Genomic DNA, 25621 nt, shown 5'->3' on the forward strand with positions numbered 1-25621 from the left:
CCGTAATAGAACATGATGGAGATTGTGGTCTATGTTGGCTTTAACACCACAACCTCACATTTGATCTCATCATCACTCGATCATTCCCGAAAATAATATCTCCGTCCCATCTATCGTTCTCTGTTCGTTTATGGAATTCTCAGTTGATTTGATTCTCAAGTCAGTCTCAAATATGGAATATTAATTTTTGTCCCAAAAAAATATGGCTTTTGGCTCAAAGAACATAATCTACCATACCTTCAGACATCCAAATCTGATAATTATAGAGATCTGGTCATCCAATCTCAAAAGAATGTGATTTCTTAACTGTACCTTTATCCCATAGATTCAGTGATCTGTGAACATAGATTTGTCCGAACCAAGTGAGAGGAAGCTAACCTTAGTTTCCACTACCTAGACTTTCTTTGTGTATGTCTATATAGGAGCAAATTAACAGTTAGACAAAAAAAGGCAATTACATTAATATTCTACTAATACAAAAAAATATATATCGAATGATCTGGAACTAATTTCATTTCTTGGGGAATTCCAGCTGATAACTCCCACCTCGAGTGTGGAAATTGTAGGCGTCGATCGCTCTACGATGACAATGAGATCTCATCCTCGTCAGAGCCTTCTGGTCTCAATGCATGAAACCTCGGGAACACAGGTGGTAGGGTTGGGTTCACCGGCACCGGAAACTGCTGTGCCAAACTGATGATGGTGCGTTCGTTTATCCTTCCGACCTCCTTGCAGACACGATCAAGCACGGCCAGAAAATCTCTGACCACCATGAAAATCCTGAAGGGATGTGCTTCTTCCTTGGCGGAGTTACCATGGAAATACTCGGTTATCTCCTTCACCAGAGACAGTGCCACACTCTCTTGAGCCTGCACTTTTATAATGTCATCCTCTGCCCTCGTTAGAAACCGGTCCATGGCGTCATGGAATCTCTGGCTGTCGTCCTTAGAGTCAGATGCTTTATTCAATCTCAACACCTCATTGATCTTCCCGATCCCTCCAGCGAGCTTAGAGACGTAGCTGCTGAGTATGTCAGAATCCATTGCAGCTGCCTTCTTAACATTGCTGAGTTCACCTCCTAAGCCGGCGACGACTCGGAGACCAAGCTTTCTGCACTCGAGGCCATCTTGTAGAGTGTTGGTTTGAGTTTTGGCAGCCGAATTATCGGTGGCAGAAAGACGGGAACCTTCTGCTCTAATAATCTCCTGGACGACAAAGTGCAGAAGTGTAGTCTTGCCATCAGTGCCTTTGACATCGACTAGCTTAAGCAACGTGTCAAGCTTGAAAGCATGTGCATCGCCTCGATTTGTACCGACATTCATTCGGTTCCCAGTCTTCAGTACAGCCTCTAGAAGCTTGATGAACAACCTGCTGCTCCTCAGCTCTTCACAGGCAGCCTGCTAATTGCAAATCTAGTTAAAAGGCCAGAAGATGACTTTATTATATAAAACACAAGAAGTTAATTAACATTCTGCATCAGTAACTATGATATTTGTTTTAGCTGTTAGCTTATAAAGCGATAATAATGTAGTGCTTATGGAATTTATAATATGGCAGGTGTGACGAAACTAAATGAAAGATCAGAAATGAGTTTTTTCCTCTGTTACAGGCAGATGAAATAGACAGTGAAGTGAAGAACAAGCTCCAAGTAAATGGAAGCCGGTTTACATTGAAAATAAACCTAAATGGCGATACAAGCTGGGAAGTCATGCATATTTCAGTTGCAAAACACTGATCTAGTTATTAATCAAGCAGGCCATATTTTGTTACTAGTTATTCTACAAAGCAAACTACATAGATTTGTATGGAATTTTCAGTTATATTTTTCCAAGCAACTCCTGGACTTAAAGACATTTAAAGAGTCAAACAAGATATAGGTTTCAAGATTTTATTATTGGAAGTATATGTCATACGGAATAATAGCTTCCTTAGATTTAATCCCATGTTTCATCAATCATGTTAACGAATTGTATCATATGAACATCTAGCAGCAGCTACTTTACTGGAGGAAAGAAACAACCATGAGATTTTAGTAGCTTACCTCCAGAGTTTCAAAGGACTTCTTAAGAAAATTGACCTCTGAATCAAAATTGGCAATGTAAAGCATTGCGTCAAGTCTTTTAAATGCAAATGGTACATCCAGCAATGCTTTAAGAAACTTCTCCGCTGGGCCAAGCTTGAATGGGGAATCATCTTTGTATTCTTTCAATTTGTGCTCTTCTTCTTTGCTAGGAGCCATCTTTAGTAAGGTCTCCAGCAGTTCAGTTCCTAAGCTATCAGCATTACCTGCTTTCAGCAATTACGATTATAAACAAAATGAAAAAGGTGTTAAAACATGGGATAACAAACAAGCAACACACAACACCCTGAAATTCTGATTGAGAGCTGTTGCCAATTAATGGGGTCAAAAAGACTCCAAGGAAGATGCTAATGACAAAGTTAATTCTCTGACCTTTTGTATCAGGATACAAATGCACTTATTCTTGCTAGATGACCAAATGAAAGGAAACAAAGTTGAAACACGGATGGTTCAAATCTTCAAGTTGCTTGCATTGAGTTCACCCAAAGTAAGAGTGCATCAGATATAAAATGCACCAAGTATCTCAGAGAACAATGATTTAGAACAGGAAAACATGCATAATTTTATGTTCGATCATAAGACTACTTGTAACCGGAGGTTTTAACATCTTTATCTTATGTTGAACTAATTGTCATCTCTCTCTGTATCTACCTATTCAGCAACCAAGGTATCTGCATAGGCATGGTTGAGCCCAAGGTTCGCTGTATCATGGCATACTGTGCGGTATAAACGGTATGTATTGATCCGATAGGCAGTACATATTAGTTTATTAGTATATTCTATCATACCATGTGTTAGTATATTGGTATGGTTTGGTATGTACCGTACCAATGGCCAGTCGATACACTAGTACAGACCGGTAAAATGACCTATGGTTGAGCCCAAGCCAAATCTACATACAGAAAATGATTTATTACTCTTAAGAACACAGAGATGTTATTTATATGAGTTTCAGCACATAGTGAAACTTGCTCCACGGATTAATTCTGAGGCTTTTATTGACATGAAAGGATGTTATCCTAAAAAGTTTCTTTGATCACAGATTAAGATGAGCTTTTGGTCATGGATTCTACACAGAGATTCTTGTCTCATTAGTCTTTATATATGATTGGGTGAGATCCTCTTAGCATCAAAAGATGGATCTTTCTGCTTAAAGCTGTTACTTCATCCGATACTTTGAAGAAATTAGTATGCCTGATAATGGCAACACACTAAAAGTGTCGATATGATTGACCACAACAGGAAAAAATAGGCATCCATGCTACATCAATGTAAGAACTTAAAATGTAAATGTAGTTTTTCTTTTAGAAGGCACTGATTCACTCTTTTAAGAAATGGTGGACAGCTTTGTCAGCATACTTAATGTACATCTACTGCAACTAATCAAAATCAAAGTTAACTAAATTTATGTTCTTTTCCTGAAATAGGGATGCACAGGCATCAACAAGTGATGCTTTCTCAATACAAATATGGTACAGTTGTGAACACTATGACATCTGAATGGATCGTTCTTGAGAACATTGGCCGAGACACTAACGAGGAACAAGAACTTGATAGAATACTACATATGCTGACAATCATACTTGCACAGTAAGGACCAATTCAGGCAAAAAAAAAGGGGAATATTAGCATCAGAAGTCATATGCTGCTGAAGAACAACAGATGTAGAGACCAAATTTAAATTAAGGTTAAATATTTCACCTTCCAGTAGCGCTTCACAGACTTCCTCCTTGGTCACATTCAATGCCCTCAGTAGAATAGCAATGTTTTGCGACTTCTTTGGATCGAGCACCTTGTTCTCTTGAGTCGGCAATGGAAGGACCTGCCACTTGGTGGTCTCCTTAGGTTTTGCATTTGTTGCCTTGGAAATAAACAGAGTCTCGATCATTTCCTCGTTCACCCTGCAGATTCATCAATTCTACAACTCAGTGAAAAGGAAAAAGATGGAACATGGAATAACTCTGTTCAGAATCTCACTGGAAGGAGCTGGATTTCAACTGATCCCACACCATTGCTCGGTTTGAGCTCGCCTGAACCTTATCCCAGTGTAAAGGCTTCAACTTTGGCCGAGGCGTATCCTCTGTCTTCTCCATTTCATCCGAATTCTCCCTCGGATATGTGGTGTAGTCCACCGCCGAGGAAGTCTTCACTCCAACTGGTAGGTGTTTTCCCTGTGGCTTTCGAACCTGGCTCTCCCAGTATCCAACTGGTGGTGGTGGTGGGGGTGGAGGCGGTGGCGGCGGAGGCTGTCTCTGTGGTATTCCTGGCTGCTTGCTGACAACAAATGGATTGCCAGAGAAGTGCCCAGCTGTCATGGACGGCCTCAGACTTTGTCCCGCCAGATCAGAAATTTCCACCTTTCTTTCAGATTCTTTCTGCGCCGGGGAAGAAGGTGGCGAAGGCGACGGGGGTTTCCGCTTAGGAGGTGACGGTGTTAGAGGCCGAAGGGGAGGCGGCGGGGGAGGTGGTGGAGGCGGTGGTGGAGACGCGAATACAAGACTTTCCGCCCGACTCCTTTCAGATCTGGACTTCAAAGATCTGCCGCTCGAATGGCCGGGGCTGGATCCGGCGCGACACGATGAAGCCACCGGCGATGACGGAGGGGATGAGGCCACGATCGACGACGGGTACGACGGCGTGCTCAGCGTCGAATTCCGAGACCCACATTTTTCTACTGCCGCCGGATACGTCCGCCGGGAGCTCGACAACCGCTCGCCCGCCAGCCTTCCAGAGCTTCCCTTCTCCGTCGACGACAACCGCGGCGAATAGAACTCCTCCGACGACGAGCCCCCCATCTCCCCTTTTTCATGCCCATGCCGGAACTGACGCGGCAGCGGGGGGAGCGGCAGGAGCTCCGGCGACCCCAGCTTCGGGTCGAGCGATCCGCTTAACGGGTCCGCAGCGAGGTGGCCACCATCTTCGCCGTAGACGCCGCGGCGGGCGTCAACGAGGGTCCCGGGGTAGAGGAATTCGGATGACGCAGCTGCGGAAGGGGACAGCTTGGGGTCGCCGCCGTCGGAAGCGGCGGAGTCGGCGGGGAAGAGGCGGTCGGAGTCGGAGCGGGCGTCGTCCTTGTCGGAGTAATGCCCGCGGAGAAGACGCCGGCGACGTCGGCGAAGGAAGAGCACGGCGGCGGCGGCAAGGAGACCAAGGGCGAGGAGGGGGAGGAGGACGGCGGCGACGACCGCAGAGCTATGGCGGGGGGGAGGGGCGGAGCGGGAGCCTGGAAAGGTGAGGGAGGATATGTTGGCGGGGAAGGTGGGATGCCCGGAGGCGGGCGTGGGTGGCGGCGGCGGCGGGGGCGGGGTGGAGGGGTAGAACGGGAAGAAGGGGGTGGCCGAGGAGGGGTATTTTGGGAAGCCGGAAGGTGACTCCGCCGGAGGAGTGGAAGGAAGCGGGAAAAAAGGAACGTGGAGTGCTCTTCTGCTGTGCATGGGAACGGGCGGTGATGTTGCTGCTGGCGTTGCTGATGATGAAGTGGATGGCACTGATGGCATTGTGGTGAGAGAATTGGGAGAAAGAGAAGGAAGAAGAAGTGAAGCAAAAGCAAGGAAGAATCGTGGGAAGTAAGAAGACAGGAGGAGTGCTTTGTGTATGACTTTTGCCTCAAATGCAATGTCTTTGTTTACAGTAGAGAGCAAAAACGAGTGACAGGTGTGTGTGAAAGAAGACAGAAAGAGAAGAGAAGAAGAAGATGAGAAGCTCAGTCAAGAGAGATAGGTAGAGAGAGAGAGAGGAAATGGACAAGGAATAAAATTAGCTGCTGCAGCAGCAGCAGCAATGGAGATGGAAGAGTGGTGTAGAAAGCCCGGCTGGACTCTGAGAAGGGGAGAAGAGTGGAAAAGCTTAGAATGTCTGGTTCAGATGATGCAGAAACAACACACACAGACAAACCATAGTTGGCTTGCATATTGCCATGCTTTTCACATAGGAAAAGTTAAATGCCTTACAATTGTAGGTGAGAAGTCACAGCTGCAGAGAGAGAGAGAGAGAGAGAGAGAGGCAAGACTGAGGTGGTCGAATCTCTCTCTGTCTCTGTGCATAATTCATGTGGTCTGCCATGGTCATCTCCTCCATCTTTTCTAATGCAACTCTCTCTTAAACCATGTTCAAATGCTGTCATTTATAACAAGCCAAATAGAGCCTCATCATCCATCACATCCTCTTTATGCATACCATTGCATCCAACCTTGTAACAACTCCACTTGATCAACACATCATAGGAACACTTAGATATCCACTTAAATCTTCCACAAAGAGCTTTCATAGAACTCTCTTCTTGATAGGTTGATGCAATGCATGTCACCAACCTGTTACATATACATATTCTCATGGTAATTAGTCTTTACTTTGCATGACTTCTTTGTGGTTTAAGCTATGAGAACAATCCACAATTTAGTCTCAATAATCTGTTGTAGCACATCACCTGATTGGTGAGATGAGCCAATCAAGTAGACCTCAAATGACACTGACACCTCTATAAAGGTTCAGTTGGGGGTTTCTTTGTAGGTTTCAGGTTGGTAGCAAATCCCTGTCACAAAGAACACAATCAATGGAGGATTCAAGGAAATGTATAATTGCCCACAAATAATTGCAGTTTCATATATAAAGAGGATCCCATCTGCTCCACAACATAGTAGAATTTTAAGAAGATTGATAAAGTTCTTCATGCCATGCATAGAGACTCTTAAGCTCTTTTAAGAAGATGATATCACTTGTAGCAAAAGACTTGACTCTGATTACAGATTTCATGTGCCATCCATCATGCATGAGAATACTAAATAGTAGCAAAGTTTGACCTGAGTGTAGACCATTGCCGACACCCTGAAAACATTATCATCACCACTCATAGCTGTTCTTCTGGAAAATGCATTTGAAAATGGCTGTCCTTTGTTTAATCTATTAACATACTTGGTTATATATGATGCATCCTTCCAGAACACAGATGCTATTAGGTCAGGTATTTTTGTCTGCTATTAGATCAAATTTGTACCCCTACTCGTGAACCCCATGCATTTTTTCCCATCTAAATTGTTTCCTAGCTTTGATGGCACATAAGATTAGTAAGATTGTTGTCAATCTGCTGCAATACAAAGCAAATTTCAGATTGGACTTTGAACTGTTCATCTTCTATTTAGTCTTTTTGCACTTCAAGCAATTTCCAATGCAATATCATCTTGTTATATGATCTGTCATTAAGCTGTATGTACTCGTCAGAATGATGCCCATGCAGTTGTCAACATGATTAAGATAAATCCATTCCACTTTATACTACTCACAACCTTACTTGTTCCCTGACAGATACTTCAGCTTGGTGGACCTAAATCATTGAGGATCCTTGAGAACACACACACATGGGGTGTATATATAACAAATGTCAAGAATGAGTCACTCTGAATGATAGAAAAAGGAACTGACAGACAACATAAGCTGACTCAGTAATAACTATTGGAGGCAAGGAGGAGGAGGAGGAGGAAGAGGAGCAATGCATTCATGCTTCAGAGAGTATAAACTATTGCAGAAACACAAACAGTGTTGAGAACATTCCACATGGACAGTTTGTTCAGGTTTTCTTATTAATGGTTCCATACAAACAACAACTGAGCATGCAGATGCAGTCTTCCAACCACTGAGCACTTCACTGTCATGACATGAAATGAGGGTTTGCACAGGAGCAAAGAGCAAAGAGTTTGGTACTCATCATCAACCTTAACAATGTATTTAAGTTCTAAGTGCTGCTCACAGAACTTTGCTTGTTCTCCAAAGAGTAGAAGGATTCTTATGGCCGACACAAAGGCTAAAGGAGATCACTTTTTCTGTGATCTGCTACCTTTGGTCTTTTATCACATCCTTTTTTGCAGGATCACAAGAATAAGATTTCTGGGCCACTGAGCATGAAGCATCTGCAAGGAAACAAATCTCTTCAGATGCATTGATGCTCACAAACTATGAATAAATGGCAACTTTTTCTAATGGGCAGTGTACAGTAATTGCAGCACTGTGACATGTGGATTATGACAACAGTACAAAGGAACTGCTCTTCCTTTTTCCTCCTCTTTCTTTCTTGGAGGAGAACAACAAAGTCCTTCATCATTAGTTTTGCAGTCCAACCTTGATCTGATTATGTGTGGATCCATTTGTTTTGGAGTTGCTGCTGCTGGTGATGAATGTTGGTGAACTGATGGTGCTGTGGCCGAGGATTCAATACGATTTGGTCTAAGGGTCGATATCGAGAGTTCTCGATTGATTGGAAGAAATGTTGGAGCTAGCTGGATCGAAGGTCGAGACATCGTCTTCTGCGAGGGTGTCTCTTGGTTGGTAGGTAGAAGTGTTGAAGCCGACTGTATCAGGAGGTCGAGACAATGATGTCATCTCTTGTCAAGGTATCTCTCGGTCGAGATGGCGGAGACTCCGGGGGGTGGTCGAGCTCCTGCACAAAGGCCTTCGTCGGGGGGTTTTCGATTTTGGCCCCTCGTAGATTAAGTTAATGGTTGCTTTTGCCTCTCCTTTTTTCTATCTCCTAGATAGATGTCGGTCATGGGCTTTTATACGGTTGCGCGAGGATCGATCATACGTGAATTTAGCATGGCGACTGATCCTCGAGCGACGAGATGGTATCGTTGTTCGACCATTGCCTGGTATGTACGGAACGGTGTCATACGATGTTATCCTAAGCTTTCCGAGACAGGACTTACCGCGGGGGTGTCTCCCTATACGGGTCTCGGCTCGACGTGAGGGAGCGCCCCTCATACTGACTTGGCGTGGGTGTGATGTAATGTGGATCATGACGTGGTTGGAATCCAAAATATGTCTTATTAATGGAGATGATTTAGAGCTAGCTAGAAAAAAAAAAGATTACATTTTTTGGATGCAAGCACACCCTGTTCTTTATTAGGTAGGATAAGGTTATATGCTCTGCTGCATGCAGGAACTGGTTCTTATCATCTTACACCTGTTTGATTCATTTCATCTCCACAGGATTCTTGCCGGTCTTGTTGTTCTATGATGGCCCCAAACTTCAAAACTACAAGTTGACTTCCCTTATTAAAGCTTGTAAATATATTAGATAATTTTCAGGTGATTTAAGTTTTATGGATTATCGTTCATCCAATAAAAATATATTTATAATGGTATGAAAGCATATCATAAGTTCAGATGAGGTTATTGATCATCTAATCAAAATCTTTATTAGATATTTAGTGTTATATATTAGATAGTAATTGGGGGAAAATATACTATTTCCGACAACCTACCTACCTTGGGAAGAAGCTGCGTCATGAGTGGAGCCCACCGGGACCCTGCTGTTTCTTCCGATATAAAAGTAGGTATGGAACGGGTATCTGATCGCATCTTTGCTTTCGATTGTTATGGTGCAGGGCGGACGGTCATAGTCTACTCGTACTGGGAAGAAGACACTGAGTGATAACTGGGGCCCATCTGTCTCGTCGGCTTCGTCCAATCACAAAGCAGGTACATCAGCAACAAAACTTAAGAAAGTATGTCTCCGAGGTAACACGCGTTGCCACGGAAAGAAGCCGCGTCATAACCGGGCCCATCGGACTTCGTCCAATCATAAAGCAGGTATATTTTCGGAGAAACTAAAATGCGTCTTTATTCTCGGGGCACTTTCTATTCGATTGTTTGGTACAGTAGATAGTCGTCATCTACCTCTCTTCGTACGCGGCTTTCGTTTGGGCCCCGCGCCTTCTTCTAATCACGAAGCAGGTATGTTAGGTAACACACAACTATACCGCAAGTCTATTGGAGCTTTCTTCTGTTCTGATCTATTATAACTAATTCCCGTATTAGGGGAAGCCCAATCAGCCGTCGAACCATTGGGAGAAAGACGAGAGACAGAGAGAGAGAGAGAGGCGATGGCGTGTGTGTTGAGGCTTCTCGGTCTCCTCTTCGTCCTCGTCTGCTCGCTTTCGCTTCCCCTCCCTTCTTTCCGCAGTGTCGTGGCAACGGGGCAACGGGAGTTCGATTACTTCGTGCTGGCGCTGCTGTGGCCGGGCACCATCTGCCAGGCCACCCACCATTGCTGCTCCTCCAACGCCTGCTGCAGGTGATCCATTCGGTTATCCCTCTTTGAGAATTGATCGGCCGATTTGGCCTTTCTTTCCAATTCTTGGTTTGAGAGTTCGATCGATCATGCTATGATCCTTGATTGTTTGTGTTTTCGCCGCCATCTTGATCTGTTGGGGTTTCTTGATCTTGTTGCCGTCCAGATTAGATTATTTCTTTATGTCGAATTCTTTATTCTGTTTCATGTTTGAAAGACGGGAAGAATATTGCGCTGATTGCATCTTTATCTTGATTTTGCAGATCAAACCCTTTGCCCGAGTTTACGATCCGTAAGTATTTGCTTCTCTTGGTGACTTTCGTTCATTAGTCTTCCTTCTTGATTTCTTGAGTGTTTCTTCTTTTGGTAATCGAACGAAGGGTTTAGCCTTTGTTCACTCATCAACCTCCAAATTATTTCTGATGGTGTCTGGTGCATGACGAGGATGAGCTAATACTATCATGTAGGAAGCTGTCACGAATTGCTTTCGGTCATTAATTGAGAAATGTTGCAAGAATGAAATGAAATCTGCTCGATGACTTCTAATGCAGCTGGAAGAGGCCAATGAGTGTTTAAATTTCCACTATCTTTATACCTTTTTTCCCCTCTTGTCTGTTTGTAGGACAATTTGAAGTAGATCTTTGTTCTGAAGGGGGCTTAATGAGGTGAATATGGTGAAAATACTACTGTCTTACTTGTGCAGTCATTCAAGATTAGATGCTCGGTAGATGATGTAATATGTGAAGTTCCTTATAACCATGAATCTCTCTTTAGGGATGCATGATTGTTCCTCAATTTAGGATGTAGGATCTGTCCATCCCATGGAGTAATGAACTTAGCCAGAATACCCAACAAATGTTCATTGCTCCTGCACGTCAGCTTGACTCTCTTCAAAACAAATAGACCCATCTTGGAGACCGAGGGTTATTCTGGTCATCTCCTCTGATGAATTTAAAGTATACCTGGTTTATAGAAAAGGACTTTTACATGTATCCATTGAAGTTAGAGTTTACTGGATCTGTGGAGGAAAATCAAAGTACACATGATCAGATATAATGACATAATGGACTTTGAATTATTGGGGGTGGAAGATTTTGTTGCTTCTAATGTTATTAGAACCAGATGGCATGAAAGGATTAATATAGTTTATATTAAACCTGGGAATAAAAAGATTGTTTCTAAAGTTCTAATAGTCAAAAAATCAAGTTATCATCCTTGGTTTTCCTGCTCGCAATGTATTCTGGATTCCTTGATACATCAGGATGTTTGACCATGTCAATCTCCTGTACTTCACCTAGCCTCTGCTATCTTTGTTGGACAGAGGTTGTTGCGCACTTTTTCCAAGTGCCATTGTTAAGGTTAATGAGCATACGAGGCAAGCTGATAGAGCCTGGTGATTTATGTTGCCCCACTGACATCTATCTGGTTCATGGTGAACCTCTGGTAACAACTATATTTTGGACATCAGAAACCACTTGAATTTTTTATCATCCACAACTTGCAGTTTATTGTGACTGAAAATATATTCTGTTGCATATATTGACCTTTCCTACACCCTAGTTGGATGGAACCTCATGCACTAAGCCTCCGTTTTCTTTGTGGAAGATGTTAGCCAAACCATTGTAGATTGCTGATGGGGTTTCTTAGGACAAAGTTTCTGTTATTATGAATTTATGTTGTTTTGCTTCAAATTTTTGGAGCTTATTGCTAAAATGAGATATCCTTAGGAAAGAAGTTAGGTCCGAGTTTTGGATGGAATCTCAATGGCTTTGGCTGAATTATTTATAAGTTACCATTATTGATGGTAGAAGCATTGTGAATATCTATTCCATGGGAGGGCTGGTGACTAAATTAGATGTTGTTTTATTATTAAAATTGAGATGCAAATTATAAAGATTTCCTTTTTGTTCATGAGGCTGGCATTGTATATCTACTACTAAATGGTAGTTTAGTTTAATTGAGAAGATAAGGAGGGAGAAGGAAAATGCATGGCTTGTGATCAGTAGGATGGAGATAATAATTAGAGTTGATCAGGCAAAATTTTTATTTAAATATTTCTGACCAGTCAATCATGATAACCTACTCTCTTCAGTATAGACTGCCCAAGTATGTTCATAGGGTGTATCAGGATATGGTCATTACAACAATTATACTAGTCTTCTTTCATAATCTCTTTGTCCTATGCACGAATATTGCAATGCCCTATTACAATTATGTGGTCAAATAACTTTGATATTTATGACCAAAAACTGATCATTTCTTTATTTAACATCACAATTATCAGTTTTTAAATGATTTTTAATATTGTAATGATTGTCATGCCTTAGATGACTAAGATATTGATTAATCCATTCCTGATCAGAAAAAGAGACCCAACCTTGCAGTTATCATTTCAATTGTGAAATATGGTTCTTATCGTATTCTTCCGCATATTTCATATGCACAAAAAGATACAGAAACACAACTTTTGCTTCGACTTATGAAGCAACACAAGGAATTGTTATATTGTATTATTATTATGAAGTAATTTTGCATTTCATGTAATTTGGACTAGTTTGTTATTTTAAACCCTATGACAGACGGACTGTGGACTGACTATAATGATGGGAGCTGGCCGGCATGTTGCAGCCACTCTGATTTTGATATAAAAAAGGTGCTTAGATTCACTGATTGTTGATATTCTGTATTTTAGAGCCAGTATTTCTCTTCCTCTATTTGGATTTAGCTGTATGTATCATAGTTTATCTTTTTGTTCCGATAACACAGATTACCTCGTTGTTACCAACTCTTGAGAAGTATTGGCCATCCTTATACTGCAGTTCTTCATCTCTTTGCTTCGGTGGAAAGGGATTGTTTTGGGCACATGAGGTAGGAGCTATTTTCTGGAATTTGTAATTGATTCTTGCTAATTTTTACAATGTATAACCTATATCCCTTTTTTTTCTGCATGTGCTTATTCATGTTTGGATCTGGACAGTGGGGTAAGATCCTTACTTTCTTTCTTCTTTAACCTTTGTTATCATAGACCAACTTCCTTACTAGGGAAGAAAATAATACAAATATTGTTGCATATATATATATATATATATATATATATATATATATTTCGAATACATGCAATTTAAACCAAATTGTCAGAGAGTTATATGCTCTTTCCTATCTCTGGATGGTATTACTTTAAAACTACACAAAAAAACGGAGGTACTGGGAAACAAAAATAATATACGGAAAACTGCAATTATGAGGTGGGATTAAAAAAGATTAATTTTCAAGAGAAGTTTCTCGGTGGCGATATAAAGATTTGGATAGCCCATTAAAATTGCAGCTTGGCCAAAATGTACATTTGGGTTGGGTCAATGTGCTGGGTAAATGAGGCCAAGCTGTACAAAAACTTTGGATCCTAACCACTTCCAGTTGGTTCCAAGTCAAGCATCCCATACTAGTATTAAGCTAGGACCGATATTGGCTTAATACATGTGTTGCAAGAGTGGTCCAGAGGCTTTGACCAATGGAAGGTCAGGAGAAGATAAATTTACTTAGTTTATCTCAAGCAGAGAGGTTGTTTTTATGGCTAAACCTATGCCTCTATAATACATTATAGAAGTTATGTAAAGAACAGTTAGTATCTAAATTAAAATGGAATAAATTTCATAAGATCACTCTAGTCCAAGGTCATTATTCGTTGTTTTGCTTGCAGCCATTAATTTCTACAATGAGGGCACAATTGCCAATCCTTTTAGAGAAATCAAGAGCTAACTTCTGCAATTCTAGGGTCAGATCTTCAGATTCACTAGGTTCTAATGCTTGAAACTGCATGTGAAGAAAGCTAAAAGAAACTAGGGTGGAAAAGGGCAGTCGAGAAATGCGAATTTGGAGAGGATCAATGTACATAACCTTACCATAAATGAAAACATGATTTGGCTTTTCTATATGATCTAACATTATAATTTGTGGTTGACAAAATGGTTTTTGTATATTATCTACAATTCTTTCATTCTTCCATATGCATTTGGTTTGCAGAGAAACATGGGACTTGTTCCTACCCCATAATACAGGATGAATACAGCTACTTCTCCACAGCTCTTGGTTTGTACTTCAAAAACAACATGACGGTAAGTATGTGGGATCTTGTAAAAACACAACTGCATCATGAGATCGAAATGTTTTTTTTTTTACTTACATTTTATATAAAATTAAACAAATTTGTGTACTGGATTTTTTTTTTCTTCCATTTGTTTCTTTTTTTTTACATATATCAGAAGTCATAATTATGTTACTTATTCTCCTTTTTCATTATTTTCAAAATATGCTGTCTAAAGTTGAAATAACAAAATTATCTTTATTTTGGTAAATCACACTTTGGCCTGCACCTAGTTTGGCAAACATCCCGCTCGTCACAAGCCCTTTCTTAAGGAACTTTTACTTGAAATATATGCTATGGAAATTTGTTTAGTAAGTGGTACGTTTGCTTTGGCAGGAGGTTCTTAATAATGCTGGTATTCTGGCAACCAACGGAGAAAAATATCCATTAGGGGATGTTGTAGCCACCATTAAAAGGGCCTTTGGAGCAACACCATTGCTGGTCTGCAAGCATGGTTCACTGGAAGAACTCAGATTGTGCTTTTACAAGGATTATAAGGTACGTACGCATGGCAAACCGTGTTTACCTACCTACCACATATATATTTAGATAAATTGTCTTCTTTGTTGATACCTTTTTCAGCCTAGGGACTGTGTGACCGGGTCTGACATCTTGAATGGCATGCCACACTCGAGGAACTCCTGCCCTCGATACATAACCTTACCAACATATACTCCTCTTGGTGTGCCAACAATTTCTTCTTATATCAGCTTTGTACGATCGACCATAGGCCATATCTAACTCGTTTGCCCTTTGATTCAATTCGCAGGGCTTGCTGATAGCAGTAAAATGACGTTGGAAGAATTTGACGCACTCACTGTGGCTTAGAGGGTATGTATGTATATTTTTCACATAGGAAGAAAGTTGGAACTATAATGCGATATGAAAGGCGCATATGATATAAAATGTTCAAATACTGATAATATTGAAAGACTCATTTTGCTTGAAGTATTCGAAGTCCCCACTCTGCAACGGCAAAAAAAAATATGGAGAGGCTGTTGTGGCACAACCCAGCAGCATGCCATGCACCTTTAAACTTTCTGCATGTTGTTTTGGAGGATGAGTAGGCACACACAATGGTTGTATAGCCCTCGAAATAATGAACGTACAAACCCGCTAGAAGCCAGTAAAGCATTCCAAATGAATGCAAAAACACCGGTCATTCCAAGTAAAGCATTCCATTTCAGCGGATCTTATCTTTTTAGGGCAAGGAGATGAATGCAAAAACACCGGTCATTTGTCAGAAGGATTCCAAATGACCAAATTCCCATCCCCCACGTAGATGATTATCTTCGACCTGAATACAAATAACGAGATGTTACGGGGAATACCCGAAGAGTATGTAGTCTAGAGATTTAACCAATTTAAATGACAAATGGACTCAGCGCAAAGCAAATCACCTGCATACCGAAATTGACAGTACATGAACACCGTCATCGTTGAATTTAAATGACAGACGGACTCAGCGCAAAGCAAATCACCTGCATAACAAAATTGACAGTCCGTGAATGCCGCTCGCTGCTTGCCAAAATTGACCTGCAAAATAAATCTATAGCTGTAGGAAGAAAGGAACCAAGAAAGAAAAGAATCTCTATCGAGTATGAGAAAGGGCATGATGATGTAACAATGTCAAATCGAAGTAGTCATTTACCACTTTGTAACCCAACATCTAAATTTTGATTTTTAACACTGGAAGATCAACACTTGGAGTAAATCCACTTCGTCCAGGTTTTAAAGCAGTGCCTAGAGAGATGCTCAGGCAAATCAGCCTGCATGACAAGCATAAACCAAAAATAAGATAAACATGAAAACAATGAAATGCAAAATTCAAACAAAGATCAACAATAACATAAGACCTCTTTTGATGATTGGTCAAAATTAACATCAAAACTGTGAACCTTCAAAGGATGGATCTGCGTATACAAAACTATAAAACAAAAGTAACTTGCAATGGACCAAATATATTGATAGCTCGAATCAAATTATATATATCGACAGCAAATAACACACACCATAATTGCTCTGTTGATCTGTTTATACTGTATTCTATACCAAATAGGTAATATTGCATTGAATAATCCAAGCAAAAAAATATTTAACAATTATCAATTATTTAAAAATTATTTGATCAAGGTATCGAAATGGTCATGATGGAAAACTATTTCACAATTATCAATTATTTAGCTATTTCACATGACACCAAAATGAAAAAGAACATAATATGGGCTTCTGAGTAATCAGACAAGAAAAAATTATGCAATAACCATGACATCTTGAGCAGAATACGTAATATTATAATTGTTGGTGATTCACCAGATATTGCATGTGAAATAAGAGGATAAAACACAATAAGAGTTTTGGTATGATCAAGGCAGTAGAATGATTGTGATGCAAAAATAAGGAAGCATGAGAAGATACCACTCTTAACCCAAATTAGACACCCCAATTATGTCTGGCTGCATGTTTTCCTAGGCTGGCCAGAATGGCATTGTAATCAGCCTTGTAAAGTATTATACCATGGGTCAACCCTAGCGATAGGCCAACTTGCCAAAACATGGGATCCGGATGACCTTCCAGTGCTAGGTCAGCAGGCAATCAACTTCAAAATTTGCCAGGACAGCAGCTGCACTGATTTGGAAGGTTCTACAGATAGGATTCAACTTCAAAAAAGGAATCCTGCACATGATAGAAAAGTGTGCAACCCTGTTGGACATTGGATTAGACCGGAAGGCTGAATAAAGCAAGGAAAGCAACTCTGCCTTTGAAAGGAGGGGAAGATAGAACAAGAAACCAATCTTTATCAAACAAGACCCTATTGGCAGAGAAACACGAGTCAGCAGCTGTTGTGCGAAAGCTGGAACAAGAGGCCCCCGAGGTTTCATGTCTCTCATCTCCGTGGAATTCTACAAATGGGACTATAGGCACAACTCAGGGTTTGATCAAATTAAAAGAAAGGATGGAATCAGAAGCTCTATTCTGTGTTCCAAGATAAATTGTATCTTTTCATGCGTTTAACATAATCTCTCTCCATCTCCTGCATCAGTTTCTCCATTTCTATGATAAGCCACATGCCACATGCCACTCTCCACCTAACATCCAGTTTGCTAATCAGGAATTTCAACCCACAAACTAGTTTTCATTTCATCAAGGATGATCAACAATCGCCCCTCATCAGCCTCAAAGATTAGGCAAGAATCAAGGAAAATACAATTGAATGTGTGTATCTAACATGGGATAGGTGGAAAACAACATCAGGCATAGACAAACAACCACAATGATTCCAGGATGGTTCCAAATGTTTGAGGGTTCTATAAAATGCGACTACAATTTATTAAAATAAGGTTCAAAAGAAAGTTATTCAAAAGCATTGCCCACTAATTCATGAGGGGAAAACACAAAGAAAAAATAACAAACCAGAAACACATGACTTCAGATATGCTTTCAGATCTACTTTTCCCGTAAGGTATGGCATCATAAGGCAAACTGAACATAATACTGACTGTTAAGAGTAACTAAATAAAATTTCTGAAGCCTCAAATGAAAATTTTACATGTTATGATTTTGTCAAGTCATGAGAGTTTGAACCAACTTCACTATAATCTGATAACGCACAATTTGAATTCCACTAACTATAAATTTGAAAACTGTCCGGAAACCATGAAGGACTAAACAGTGTTAGCAGCAAACTGTCTAATATATCATTGTGGATTGAAGATAACATTGATAAAGCCTACTCTATTTAAATGAAAGAAAGTTAAATATACATACAATATTCCATGCACAAGAAAAGCCATCTGTTGAAAGAAACCAACTCCTTCCTGCCTGCAAACCTTGCCATGCGTTGGTTTGTTCAATCTCAATCTCATCCGAACTGTTATAATCACGATGATACTTTTTCCTCCTTTTCTTCCTGTCCCTCCTACACTTTTTTTTACCACCACTTACCCAACCTTCAACATCACTATCAAGATTAGATTCTCTAATTCCATCAGCTTGTATCAAAGAATAGTCATCAGCCTTCTGAAAATGTATTCCATTAGTTTTAAATAGAATTTCCCATGATTGTGCTGTCATGCATTCTCTCGCCAACAAATAGTGAAGAACCCAAGACAGCTGCCCAACCACTTTTATAGCCACCTGCTGCTTCATATTTACACATTCTTTTATAAGAGCCCAATGGTCTGCGTCACTAAGGGTCACTTTGGATTTCAAAATTGTGTCTACCTTTCCCTTCTCTTCCTCATGTTCTTCATCAGCCAAAAGACGTAGAAGCTGCCTGCCCTTACCAATAACAGCATTTAATAAGAGAAGTTCATCAAGAGATATTTGGTCATCGCATGTTGCCAAAAGATTCTCGAACCAACAAGATGGGTATCCAAAATCCTGGCACTGACCACTCAAACGAATGCATTTTCTGATGGATTTCAAGAACAATAGGAGCCTATCTTCATCAAGCAGAATGAGAAGATTTTGTGAAAGTGAGGAGAAATTCTCCTCCAGTATAAACTCTTCAATTGCTGCCCATATATCTTCTAAATCTTCTTTGTACATCAATCCTACAAACTGTTCTACAAAATATTTGGAATCAAGCTTCAGGATCTCACCATCTTTAACTGACTCTGCAAGTTCACTGGAGGACCAAAAATGAGGAACATACTCAAGAAAATTCTCTATGGTCTGCAGAATATCCAGATCCTGGAAGTAATGAGGCTTTGTGGCAACAACCGCAGGTGATTGCCCATGCTTTCCCTTCCACTCAAGCTCCTCCCAGCAAACATCCCGATTTGCAAAAGCATACAGGGACAGTGCCCTAGCTCCTTTTTGATGACCTGATTCACCGACGCCAGCGAAATTATCAAACCAGAGGAAGATGCGCCTCGGGTTTCCTGTGCATTGTAAAACCGCATACAAGAGTAAATCAGACAAGAGTAAATCAGACACCAATATCAGATTTATCATAACTGCTATCAAATATAAGCCAATGAGATAAAAGTCAGTGCAGTACCAGATTGTTATTTTAATCAGACAAAATATCCCAAAGTCAATATTTTGTGCCTATGAGAATACCACCGTAGTCCATTTATTACATGAATGCACTATATAACCCGAACAAGAAGTGAATTTTATGACAAAGATGAAACAAAATGTGAGATCACCAGATACAGGTAACAATTACCTTGAAAGAACTTCTCCAGCAAGTAGCACCGCTTCGCGAGGATACGCCCAGCCTTCTGTGGCCGCTTCTCAAAGATCATCTGCAGAAGCCGAGGAGCCACATCCAGCTTGGACCGCTCGGATCTGAGGAGCTCCATGAATAGGTGGAGCTGGTCCCTTGCGGCGATGGAGTGGATAGAGGAGACGGTGTTGCAGAGCCAGAGGCGGGCCTCGTACCGGCCGCAGGAGGAGATAACTGACCAAAGAACCGACTCGATGTTCCGGAGGAGAGAGAGCGTCGCCTCCACGGCGTCTCTGTTACCCCCACCAACGCCATCGTCACCGTCCGATGGTGGCGGCGGTGGCTTCTGCAAGAACAATCGAAGCATCGCCAGATCAGGAACTCCGATTTCTTGAACCCAACAAAGAAAGAAGTTCTTGGCGTGCCCTAACGGAGAAGTGGGGGTATGAAGGGGAACGAAGACCTCAAGTTTCAAGTAGAATCTTTTGGAGGGAGGTAGAAATAAGGGAAAAAAGGAACTCCGCGAAGGCGGATGGCGGCGGAGGCTCCTGCAAGAACCTTCGATTTCTTGAACCCTACGAAGAAGTTTTTGCCGTACCCTAATGGAGGAAGGGGGACCTAAACCTCAAGTTTCAAGTAGAATCTGTTGGACGGAGGTAACAAGAAGAGAGGAACGGAGCTCCGAGGTGGCGGATGGCAGCGGCGGTGGATTCTGCAAATCGAAGCATCACCAGATCAGGAACTCCAATTTCTTGAACCCAATGAAGAAATTCGCGGCGCGGAGGAAAGGGGGAACAGAAGGGAGACCAAAACCTCAAGTTTCAAGTAGAGTCTTCTCGAGGGAGGCAGAAAGAAGGGAGAAAACGAAATTCGGGATGGCGGATGGCAGCAGCGGTGGCTTCTGAAAGAACAATCGAAGCATCGCCAGATCAGGAACCCAACCAAAACTATGCTCACGCCGTGGAGGAAGGGGGAGATAAGTATTCAACGGAGATATAAAGAACGGAGGAAAGAAAGGGAAGGGGAAGGGGAAGGGGAAGGCGGGGGGAGAGGAGGGAGGCGGTGCTCATGTGCCTCCGACGCGTCAATAAACCAGAAAAAGAATTTCTTGTCCGAATCGCATATCTGCAATCACAGCCGTCTAAACACGTCTAGATGCGCGCATCAGATTCATGATGATCATAATTAACTGTTGGTTAGATCCCGATGGGAACTGACCGTACGACGACCCGAGTCGAATCCCCTCAATCGCAGCGTTCGTATGCCATGAGATCAACCCAGCAGCTGTTGGAGTATCTGCAAGGATACGATACCGAAACCAAGAAGCAGCATAAAATGGAACCAGCGATCATCCCACAGCACAGAAAATAGTTTTCAAGGTTGACAATTTCCGACAACAACATACTAAACCAAATTAGAGTCCGATTGTCAATTGTACGTTCGGGGGAATGTGGATTAAACCAACAAAACTTCGCTCAACACCAGAGAGTCGTATGCAACAAGACGAGTATGGATGACCGCAGCTACGATACAAAGATAGCACTTCAATAAAAAAAAAAAAATGTTCACTAGTCATCTTCCTCGTCATCGTCAGAATCAGCACCGGCAGATGCATTAAGGGCGTTCAATCGTTCAATAAGTTTAGCCTTCCTTTCCTCGTAAGTGAGCTTCTTCAGGTTATATCTGCAAAAGCAACCCAAATTGATCAGGATGAAGTTGTGTGTGTCCAAACAACGATGATATTTTGTTAACCGAATGTGACTAGTTAGTGTCTACCGCTTATGCTCCTTTGGTGGTGGTTTTGTGGATTTCACTGCTGTTGGATCTGCACGAATGGCAGCATGAACTTTCTTGTACATCTCTTCCATGTCATCAGGATCAATTCCTTTCTTGATATATTCACTGAAGTGTGCCTGGTACTTTTCTGGCTCATCCTCCGTTAATGTCTAAGAGAGGAAGGAATAAAAGGTCAAGATAAGCAACAATCACCAATGATAAAACATCCACTGAGAATCTGTAATATGCTTCGAAGCAACACATTTAAAAATTTTAGAAATGCAGAGAGAATAAACAAGGACCAGTAGATATGTTTCCAAGAATGAACCATATCTCCTGAACGAACGAAGAGAGAGAGAGAGTGTTTGTGTGTACACATGGATGCCTGGGCATGTGTGACACGCATCGATACATATACATAACTTAGTAATATGTTTGTTTGTCTATATGTGTATGCATGTAGTGAGTTGATAGTATTAGCATGAGTATCACATTAATTTAAATTCACAGGCAAAAGTAACAGGGCAGCGAAAAGTATCCAACCTTCATGTATGAAGCAACATGACCACCAAAGATGTATTTCCTGTGAACCTCTGCATCAAGTTGTTTCTCATCCTTCTTAAAACCTGCAAACCTCTTGTCACTATGAGGGATATCAAGTCCACCATCCAATGCTCCCTACATTCACAAATACAATGAATCCATAAGATATTAGTATCACCTATCAATCACTAACAGTAGAAAATTACTATAAAAGAAAAAGAAGAGGAACCAAAAGTCACATACTTTTGGAAACTTATTGGCACTGTGAATAAATCCCAAGCCAAATAAAGATGAAGACACAAAAATAATTGACAACATATGTCATGCATTTGCTTCCAATTTGTCATGCTAAGAATTGAATGAAAATGAATAGGAAGCAAGAACATATCATGGAACATCATATGCATTGAAGAGGCCAAAGCAAAAGCAAGGTAAGACTTATTCTTGATGGACATAAAAGAAGAAGCACATAATGATATTTTTCATACAATGAAAACAAAGTGGAAATAGTTCCAATTGTACATATGCTGGCCATGGTACCAAGAAAATTATGGTAACACAAGTAGGTGAAATACAAATCCCAAATAGGTTATAAGTAACTGATTTGAACATGCACAGGACTGCAGTGCAGATTTTAATCACATTGCAGCAACAAGACAGACTTCAAATTCACCTATGTGATCAGTTATCATATAAAGTCACCCAGTTTTGCAACGGTGCCCAATCAATATCAGCATCATTGCTACCAAGGATTATGCTTCAGTGTATATCAGCCACATTGGACAAGAAATTCATGCTGATGAAGAAAAGTGACCAATTCATGGGTATCTATATTTAAGTACTTGCAAGAAATTTATCAAGAAACTATCAACAAAACCTAGGGAGTACAAAAAGGAGGCTGCAAGGAAGGGTTTAAGAATCCCAAAAAAAAAACCATGGCTAAGAAGGGGCAGCAGCAGCAACTCCTCTTAACCAGACAAGAGGCCCAAGGGGTTCAAGGCTTCAACTTATGGAAACCATGGCCTTAATATTTAGGTTTTGAAACCTTCAATAGAGTCTTGGCTCACAACTAAAACATTGACCATGACCACAGCTTCACAGATGTAAAACAAGAGAGGAGAGTCAAGTCACACAACAGAATTGTATCAAACAAAACAGATAGATGGACATAATGTCACATGCAGCACTCAAGTCTATGAACAATTGAGTTATCAAAGCAAAGAAGCATCCTATGGTAGGAAAAAAAACAGAAGTTTAGAAGCTTAAAAGCACGTTAAAATTTACAAAATACTAAAGCTAAAAGAACTTAACATTGAAAAAGCAATATACCTTAAGAGCACCAAATACTCGGTTGCCTGTTGTTGTCCTCAGAAGGCCAACATCAAGTAGAGCATGAAATGGCCTTCTGCTCTCACCAGGTTCAACAGAAAAGTCCTCTCCAGTGGCCTGACAAAGACATACAAGTTATGCAGAAGATGTCCATCAAAAGTGGCAAAACGATATCACCATAAAATACAGAAGTAGTACCTCTACATTTCCCTGGTATTCTTCATCCATTTCAAGCATCTTCAGAACGCGTCGTGCCAAGAGAAGTCCAGTGCAATAGGCTAACCAGCAGCAAAAATGATTTTTCACCAATAAAGTACATTCTTAAACAAGAAACAAGCCAGTAGAGAATTACCTGCAGCATAATTAGTAAGACCAGCTTCAAGCCCATAGTGGGGGAGTTCATGAGCATATGCAGATGCAAGAACCAGATCACCAGCAATGCTTGCAGATATTATTTGTGCAGCAATATCTTTGTTAGTCTAGCCACATATCTTATTAAGCATCAAACAAAAATTGCCACTGATAAGTTTAAGAAAAGGCAAAAAGAAATATTAGCAACAACTTCCTAGGATACAAATCGAACAACAAATCGGTATTTAGGTGTGTTGTATTTGTTCTTGTCCTGGTTAATAAGCCTGATCCTTGCACGATAATCAGTTTTCCCCACTGCACACTCGAGAAATATATATTAACTAACCAACAGCAGTCTGATAAGCAAAAAATATAGGAATATAAAATAATACCTCTTCTTCTCTTGTACTTAACTTGATAACGCTTGAAGTAAGCCTTGGTCTTCTGACTTTTGACGAAGGCCTGAAAAATTAAAAATATTGTTGTACTCAGTTAACAGATTTAAAGCCCTTCACTAACAAACAAAACATTAAATAATTCAACCAGAATTATGTAAAAACCAGTAAAACTATTTAAAACTATAAAGAGAATATCAAACAACCTAGAAGTCCAAGTAACAGAAGATGAGGAATAAAAATATAGAAAACCTAGTGAAATCAAAAGGTAAATGAAAGAATATATTGAGACAACAAGACATGAAGTTAGGGGTTAAATCCTACAATATAACCTCTTGCATCTTGCAGTATAAGAAAACTGCTCGCAATCTTTTTTTTTTTTCACCAACAAGATAAATAAGTAAAACTATGAAGCTACCATAAACTTGGATTTGCCTTCTATGACAAAAAAAATTAGCAATGATAACAGCAGTTCATCATCGAATAGGCAAAAAAAAGAAACAGAACAATTTACTGTGGTAGCTGTGGTGCGGAGTTTCAAAAGCTTATGGCTCACAGGTCAAAAAAGAGCCAATAGTGGTATAGTAAGCTTTGTATAAACATAACAACCATGATTCCTACAAACTAATTATGGTGATACACATAGCAGAGAACACCACAAGTTTTTACTAGAATCACGAGAAATAATTTTTCGATGCCTAACAACCGAATAGAATACAGTATATAAAAAGTAGCCATATGAGATATTAAAAAGAAAATTCATAGCAAATTTGAACTGAACTTCACTATTCATAAACAATTTTTAGTATATCCATCACCTACGAAAGTCACCCAGCGCTTTACTGGTATAACCAGAACAGGAATCATAAATAATCAAAATCAACCATATCTTGTGAAGAAAGGGCCAAAGATTAAAACAGCAATCGCTTGCATCCATCCAAATACAAATGCAGAGACAAAACATGCCATACAGAGGACCATAGAGGCTCACTTGTAAGAGAAAATAGACTACGGAACTGTACCATAGTAAATGAACAACATAGACCAAGCTCTTCCCCCAAAAAGTTTCGAGACTTATAATCCAAGAAAGCGCATTACGATCAGTAAAGCTAAGAGATGGGAGCGACAGAGATAGCCATCCAGCAGCCTGACGCACAAAGTAGACGCAATTGCACAAGCAAATACAAATGGCCAATGAACTACTGAAAGCCCTACAACCGATCGCGATGTGGGGACTGCTAACGCATCGAAGAAAAATAGCCAAATAGTTCCCGTTCGAGATCTCCAATGTTCGGAACAAAGTCACGGATCTAGGGAGAAATAGCGACGAAGGTAGATCGAAAGGATTGAGATCGATTCTAGGTGAGTAGATCCATGACCGTAGACAAAGTGGAAGAAGAGTTGAGGCCATCTCACCATCCCAACCGCACTCCTCCCTCGCTGCTGCGGGTGTGCTCGCGGCGTCGAAGCGGAGCGAAGGGTTTATAGGGAGGTCGCCTTTTGGGTTCATTAGCAACCCTAGAAGCTACCCGCGTCTAGCGGATCCCAAGATCCGACGCCCGAGATCGTTCGGCCTGGTCCTCCGGAGCCGTCGCTGATCACAAAGAGAAAAGGATCGATGCGGGTTCGGGTCTTCGATATTAAATATATAAAAAAATCTGAGTTAAATATATAAAAATTCTGAGTTAAATATTTAAAAAAGAACTTTGATAGATCAAAATTCACTGTCAATTACCCAACTAATGAAGCATGTAAATAGAAATCCAAC

At 40.7% G+C, this 25621-nt stretch overlaps 4 protein-coding genes across 8 annotated transcripts; 1 reads left to right on the forward strand and 3 right to left on the reverse strand.

Moving 5' to 3' along the window:
* Nucleotides 1-295: 295 nt before the first annotated feature.
* Nucleotides 296-5987, reverse strand: LOC135617837 (formin-like protein 1). Its single transcript, XM_065118506.1, has 4 exons — nucleotides 4058-5987; nucleotides 3782-3981; nucleotides 2042-2286; nucleotides 296-1397 (listed from the first exon to the last, which is right to left on the reverse strand). Exons 1-4 carry the CDS (start codon nucleotides 5575-5577, stop codon nucleotides 579-581), a joined length of 2784 nt encoding a protein of 927 aa, XP_064974578.1. The 5' UTR covers nucleotides 5578-5987; the 3' UTR covers nucleotides 296-578.
* A 3897-nt stretch (nucleotides 5988-9884) lies between these two features.
* Nucleotides 9885-15231, forward strand: LOC103992665 (ribonuclease 2). The gene is made up of 9 exons (XM_009412463.3): nucleotides 9885-10145; nucleotides 10406-10434; nucleotides 12722-12795; nucleotides 12909-13010; nucleotides 13120-13123; nucleotides 14163-14254; nucleotides 14620-14781; nucleotides 14866-14965; nucleotides 15053-15231. Exons 1-9 carry the CDS (start codon nucleotides 9955-9957, stop codon nucleotides 15109-15111), a joined length of 813 nt encoding a protein of 270 aa, XP_009410738.2. The 5' UTR covers nucleotides 9885-9954; the 3' UTR covers nucleotides 15112-15231.
* Nucleotides 15180-20527, reverse strand: LOC103992664 (uncharacterized). Of its 4 annotated transcripts, none has more exons than XM_065118508.1 (6): nucleotides 20273-20527; nucleotides 19460-20171; nucleotides 18052-19169; nucleotides 15935-16052; nucleotides 15684-15819; nucleotides 15180-15580 (listed from the first exon to the last, which is right to left on the reverse strand). In XM_065118508.1, the coding sequence occupies exons 2-4, from the start codon at nucleotides 19824-19826 to the stop codon at nucleotides 15981-15983; spliced, it is 1557 nt and encodes a 518-aa protein (XP_064974580.1). In that variant the 5' UTR covers nucleotides 19827-20171; nucleotides 20273-20527; the 3' UTR covers nucleotides 15180-15580; nucleotides 15684-15819; nucleotides 15935-15980. The 4 variants fall into 4 exon arrangements, with proteins under 4 accessions (XP_064974580.1, XP_064974581.1, XP_009410736.2 ...); XM_065118509.1 differs by adding an exon at nucleotides 16140-16210 and having other exon boundaries at nucleotides 19460-20527; XM_009412461.3 differs by having other exon boundaries at nucleotides 15684-15764; nucleotides 19460-20526.
* A 337-nt stretch (nucleotides 20528-20864) lies between these two features.
* On the reverse strand, nucleotides 20865-25419 carry LOC135617838 (large ribosomal subunit protein uL18-like). 2 transcript variants are annotated; one of them, XM_065118510.1, is made up of 9 exons: nucleotides 25270-25419; nucleotides 23851-23920; nucleotides 23682-23773; nucleotides 23460-23586; nucleotides 23306-23385; nucleotides 23108-23224; nucleotides 21779-21913; nucleotides 21236-21405; nucleotides 20865-21142 (listed from the first exon to the last, which is right to left on the reverse strand). In XM_065118510.1, exons 1-9 carry the CDS (start codon nucleotides 25270-25272, stop codon nucleotides 21028-21030), a joined length of 909 nt encoding a protein of 302 aa, XP_064974582.1. In that variant the 5' UTR covers nucleotides 25273-25419; the 3' UTR covers nucleotides 20865-21027. The 2 variants fall into 2 exon arrangements, with proteins under 2 accessions (XP_064974582.1, XP_064974583.1); XM_065118511.1 differs by lacking the exon at nucleotides 25270-25419 and adding an exon at nucleotides 24876-24900.
* Between the last annotated feature and the right edge of the window lie 202 nt (nucleotides 25420-25621).

Source organism: Musa acuminata, chromosome BXJ2-7, assembly GCF_036884655.1.
Source record: "Musa acuminata AAA Group cultivar baxijiao chromosome BXJ2-7, Cavendish_Baxijiao_AAA, whole genome shotgun sequence".
Taxonomy (NCBI): Eukaryota; Viridiplantae; Streptophyta; class Magnoliopsida; order Zingiberales; family Musaceae; genus Musa; species Musa acuminata.

Coding starts and splice junctions, on each gene's coding strand:
- LOC135617837 (XM_065118506.1), bottom strand. CDS start 5,577: ATGCCATCAGTGCCATCCACTTCATCATCAGCAACGCCAGCAGCAACA. Junction 3,982..4,057: donor TTGAAATCCAGCTCCTTCCA/GTGAGATTCTGA, acceptor ATGAATCTGCAG/GGTGAACGAGGAAATGATCG. Junction 1,398..2,041: donor AGTCCTTTGAAACTCTGGAG/GTAAGCTACTAA, acceptor TGCAATTAGCAG/GCTGCCTGTGAAGAGCTGAG.
- LOC103992665 (XM_009412463.3), top strand. CDS start 9,955: ATGGCGTGTGTGTTGAGGCTTCTCGGTCTCCTCTTCGTCCTCGTCTGC. Junction 10,146..10,405: donor TCCTCCAACGCCTGCTGCAG/GTGATCCATTCG, acceptor TTGATTTTGCAG/ATCAAACCCTTTGCCCGAGT. Junction 14,255..14,619: donor ACTTCAAAAACAACATGACG/GTAAGTATGTGG, acceptor TTGCTTTGGCAG/GAGGTTCTTAATAATGCTGG.
- LOC103992664 (XM_065118508.1), bottom strand. CDS start 19,826: ATGCTTCGATTGTTCTTGCAGAAGCCACCGCCGCCACCATCGGACGGT. Junction 19,170..19,459: donor GCTGGAGAAGTTCTTTCAAG/GTAATTGTTACC, acceptor TACAATGCACAG/GAAACCCGAGGCGCATCTTC. Junction 16,053..18,051: donor TTTCTTGTGCATGGAATATT/GTATGTATATTT, acceptor CTTGTCATGCAG/GCTGATTTGCCTGAGCATCT.
- LOC135617838 (XM_065118510.1), bottom strand. Junction 21,914..23,107: donor GAGTATTTGGTGCTCTTAAG/GTATATTGCTTT, acceptor TTGTGAATGTAG/GGAGCATTGGATGGTGGACT. Junction 21,143..21,235: donor CCACCAAAGGAGCATAAGCG/GTAGACACTAAC, acceptor TTGCTTTTGCAG/ATATAACCTGAAGAAGCTCA.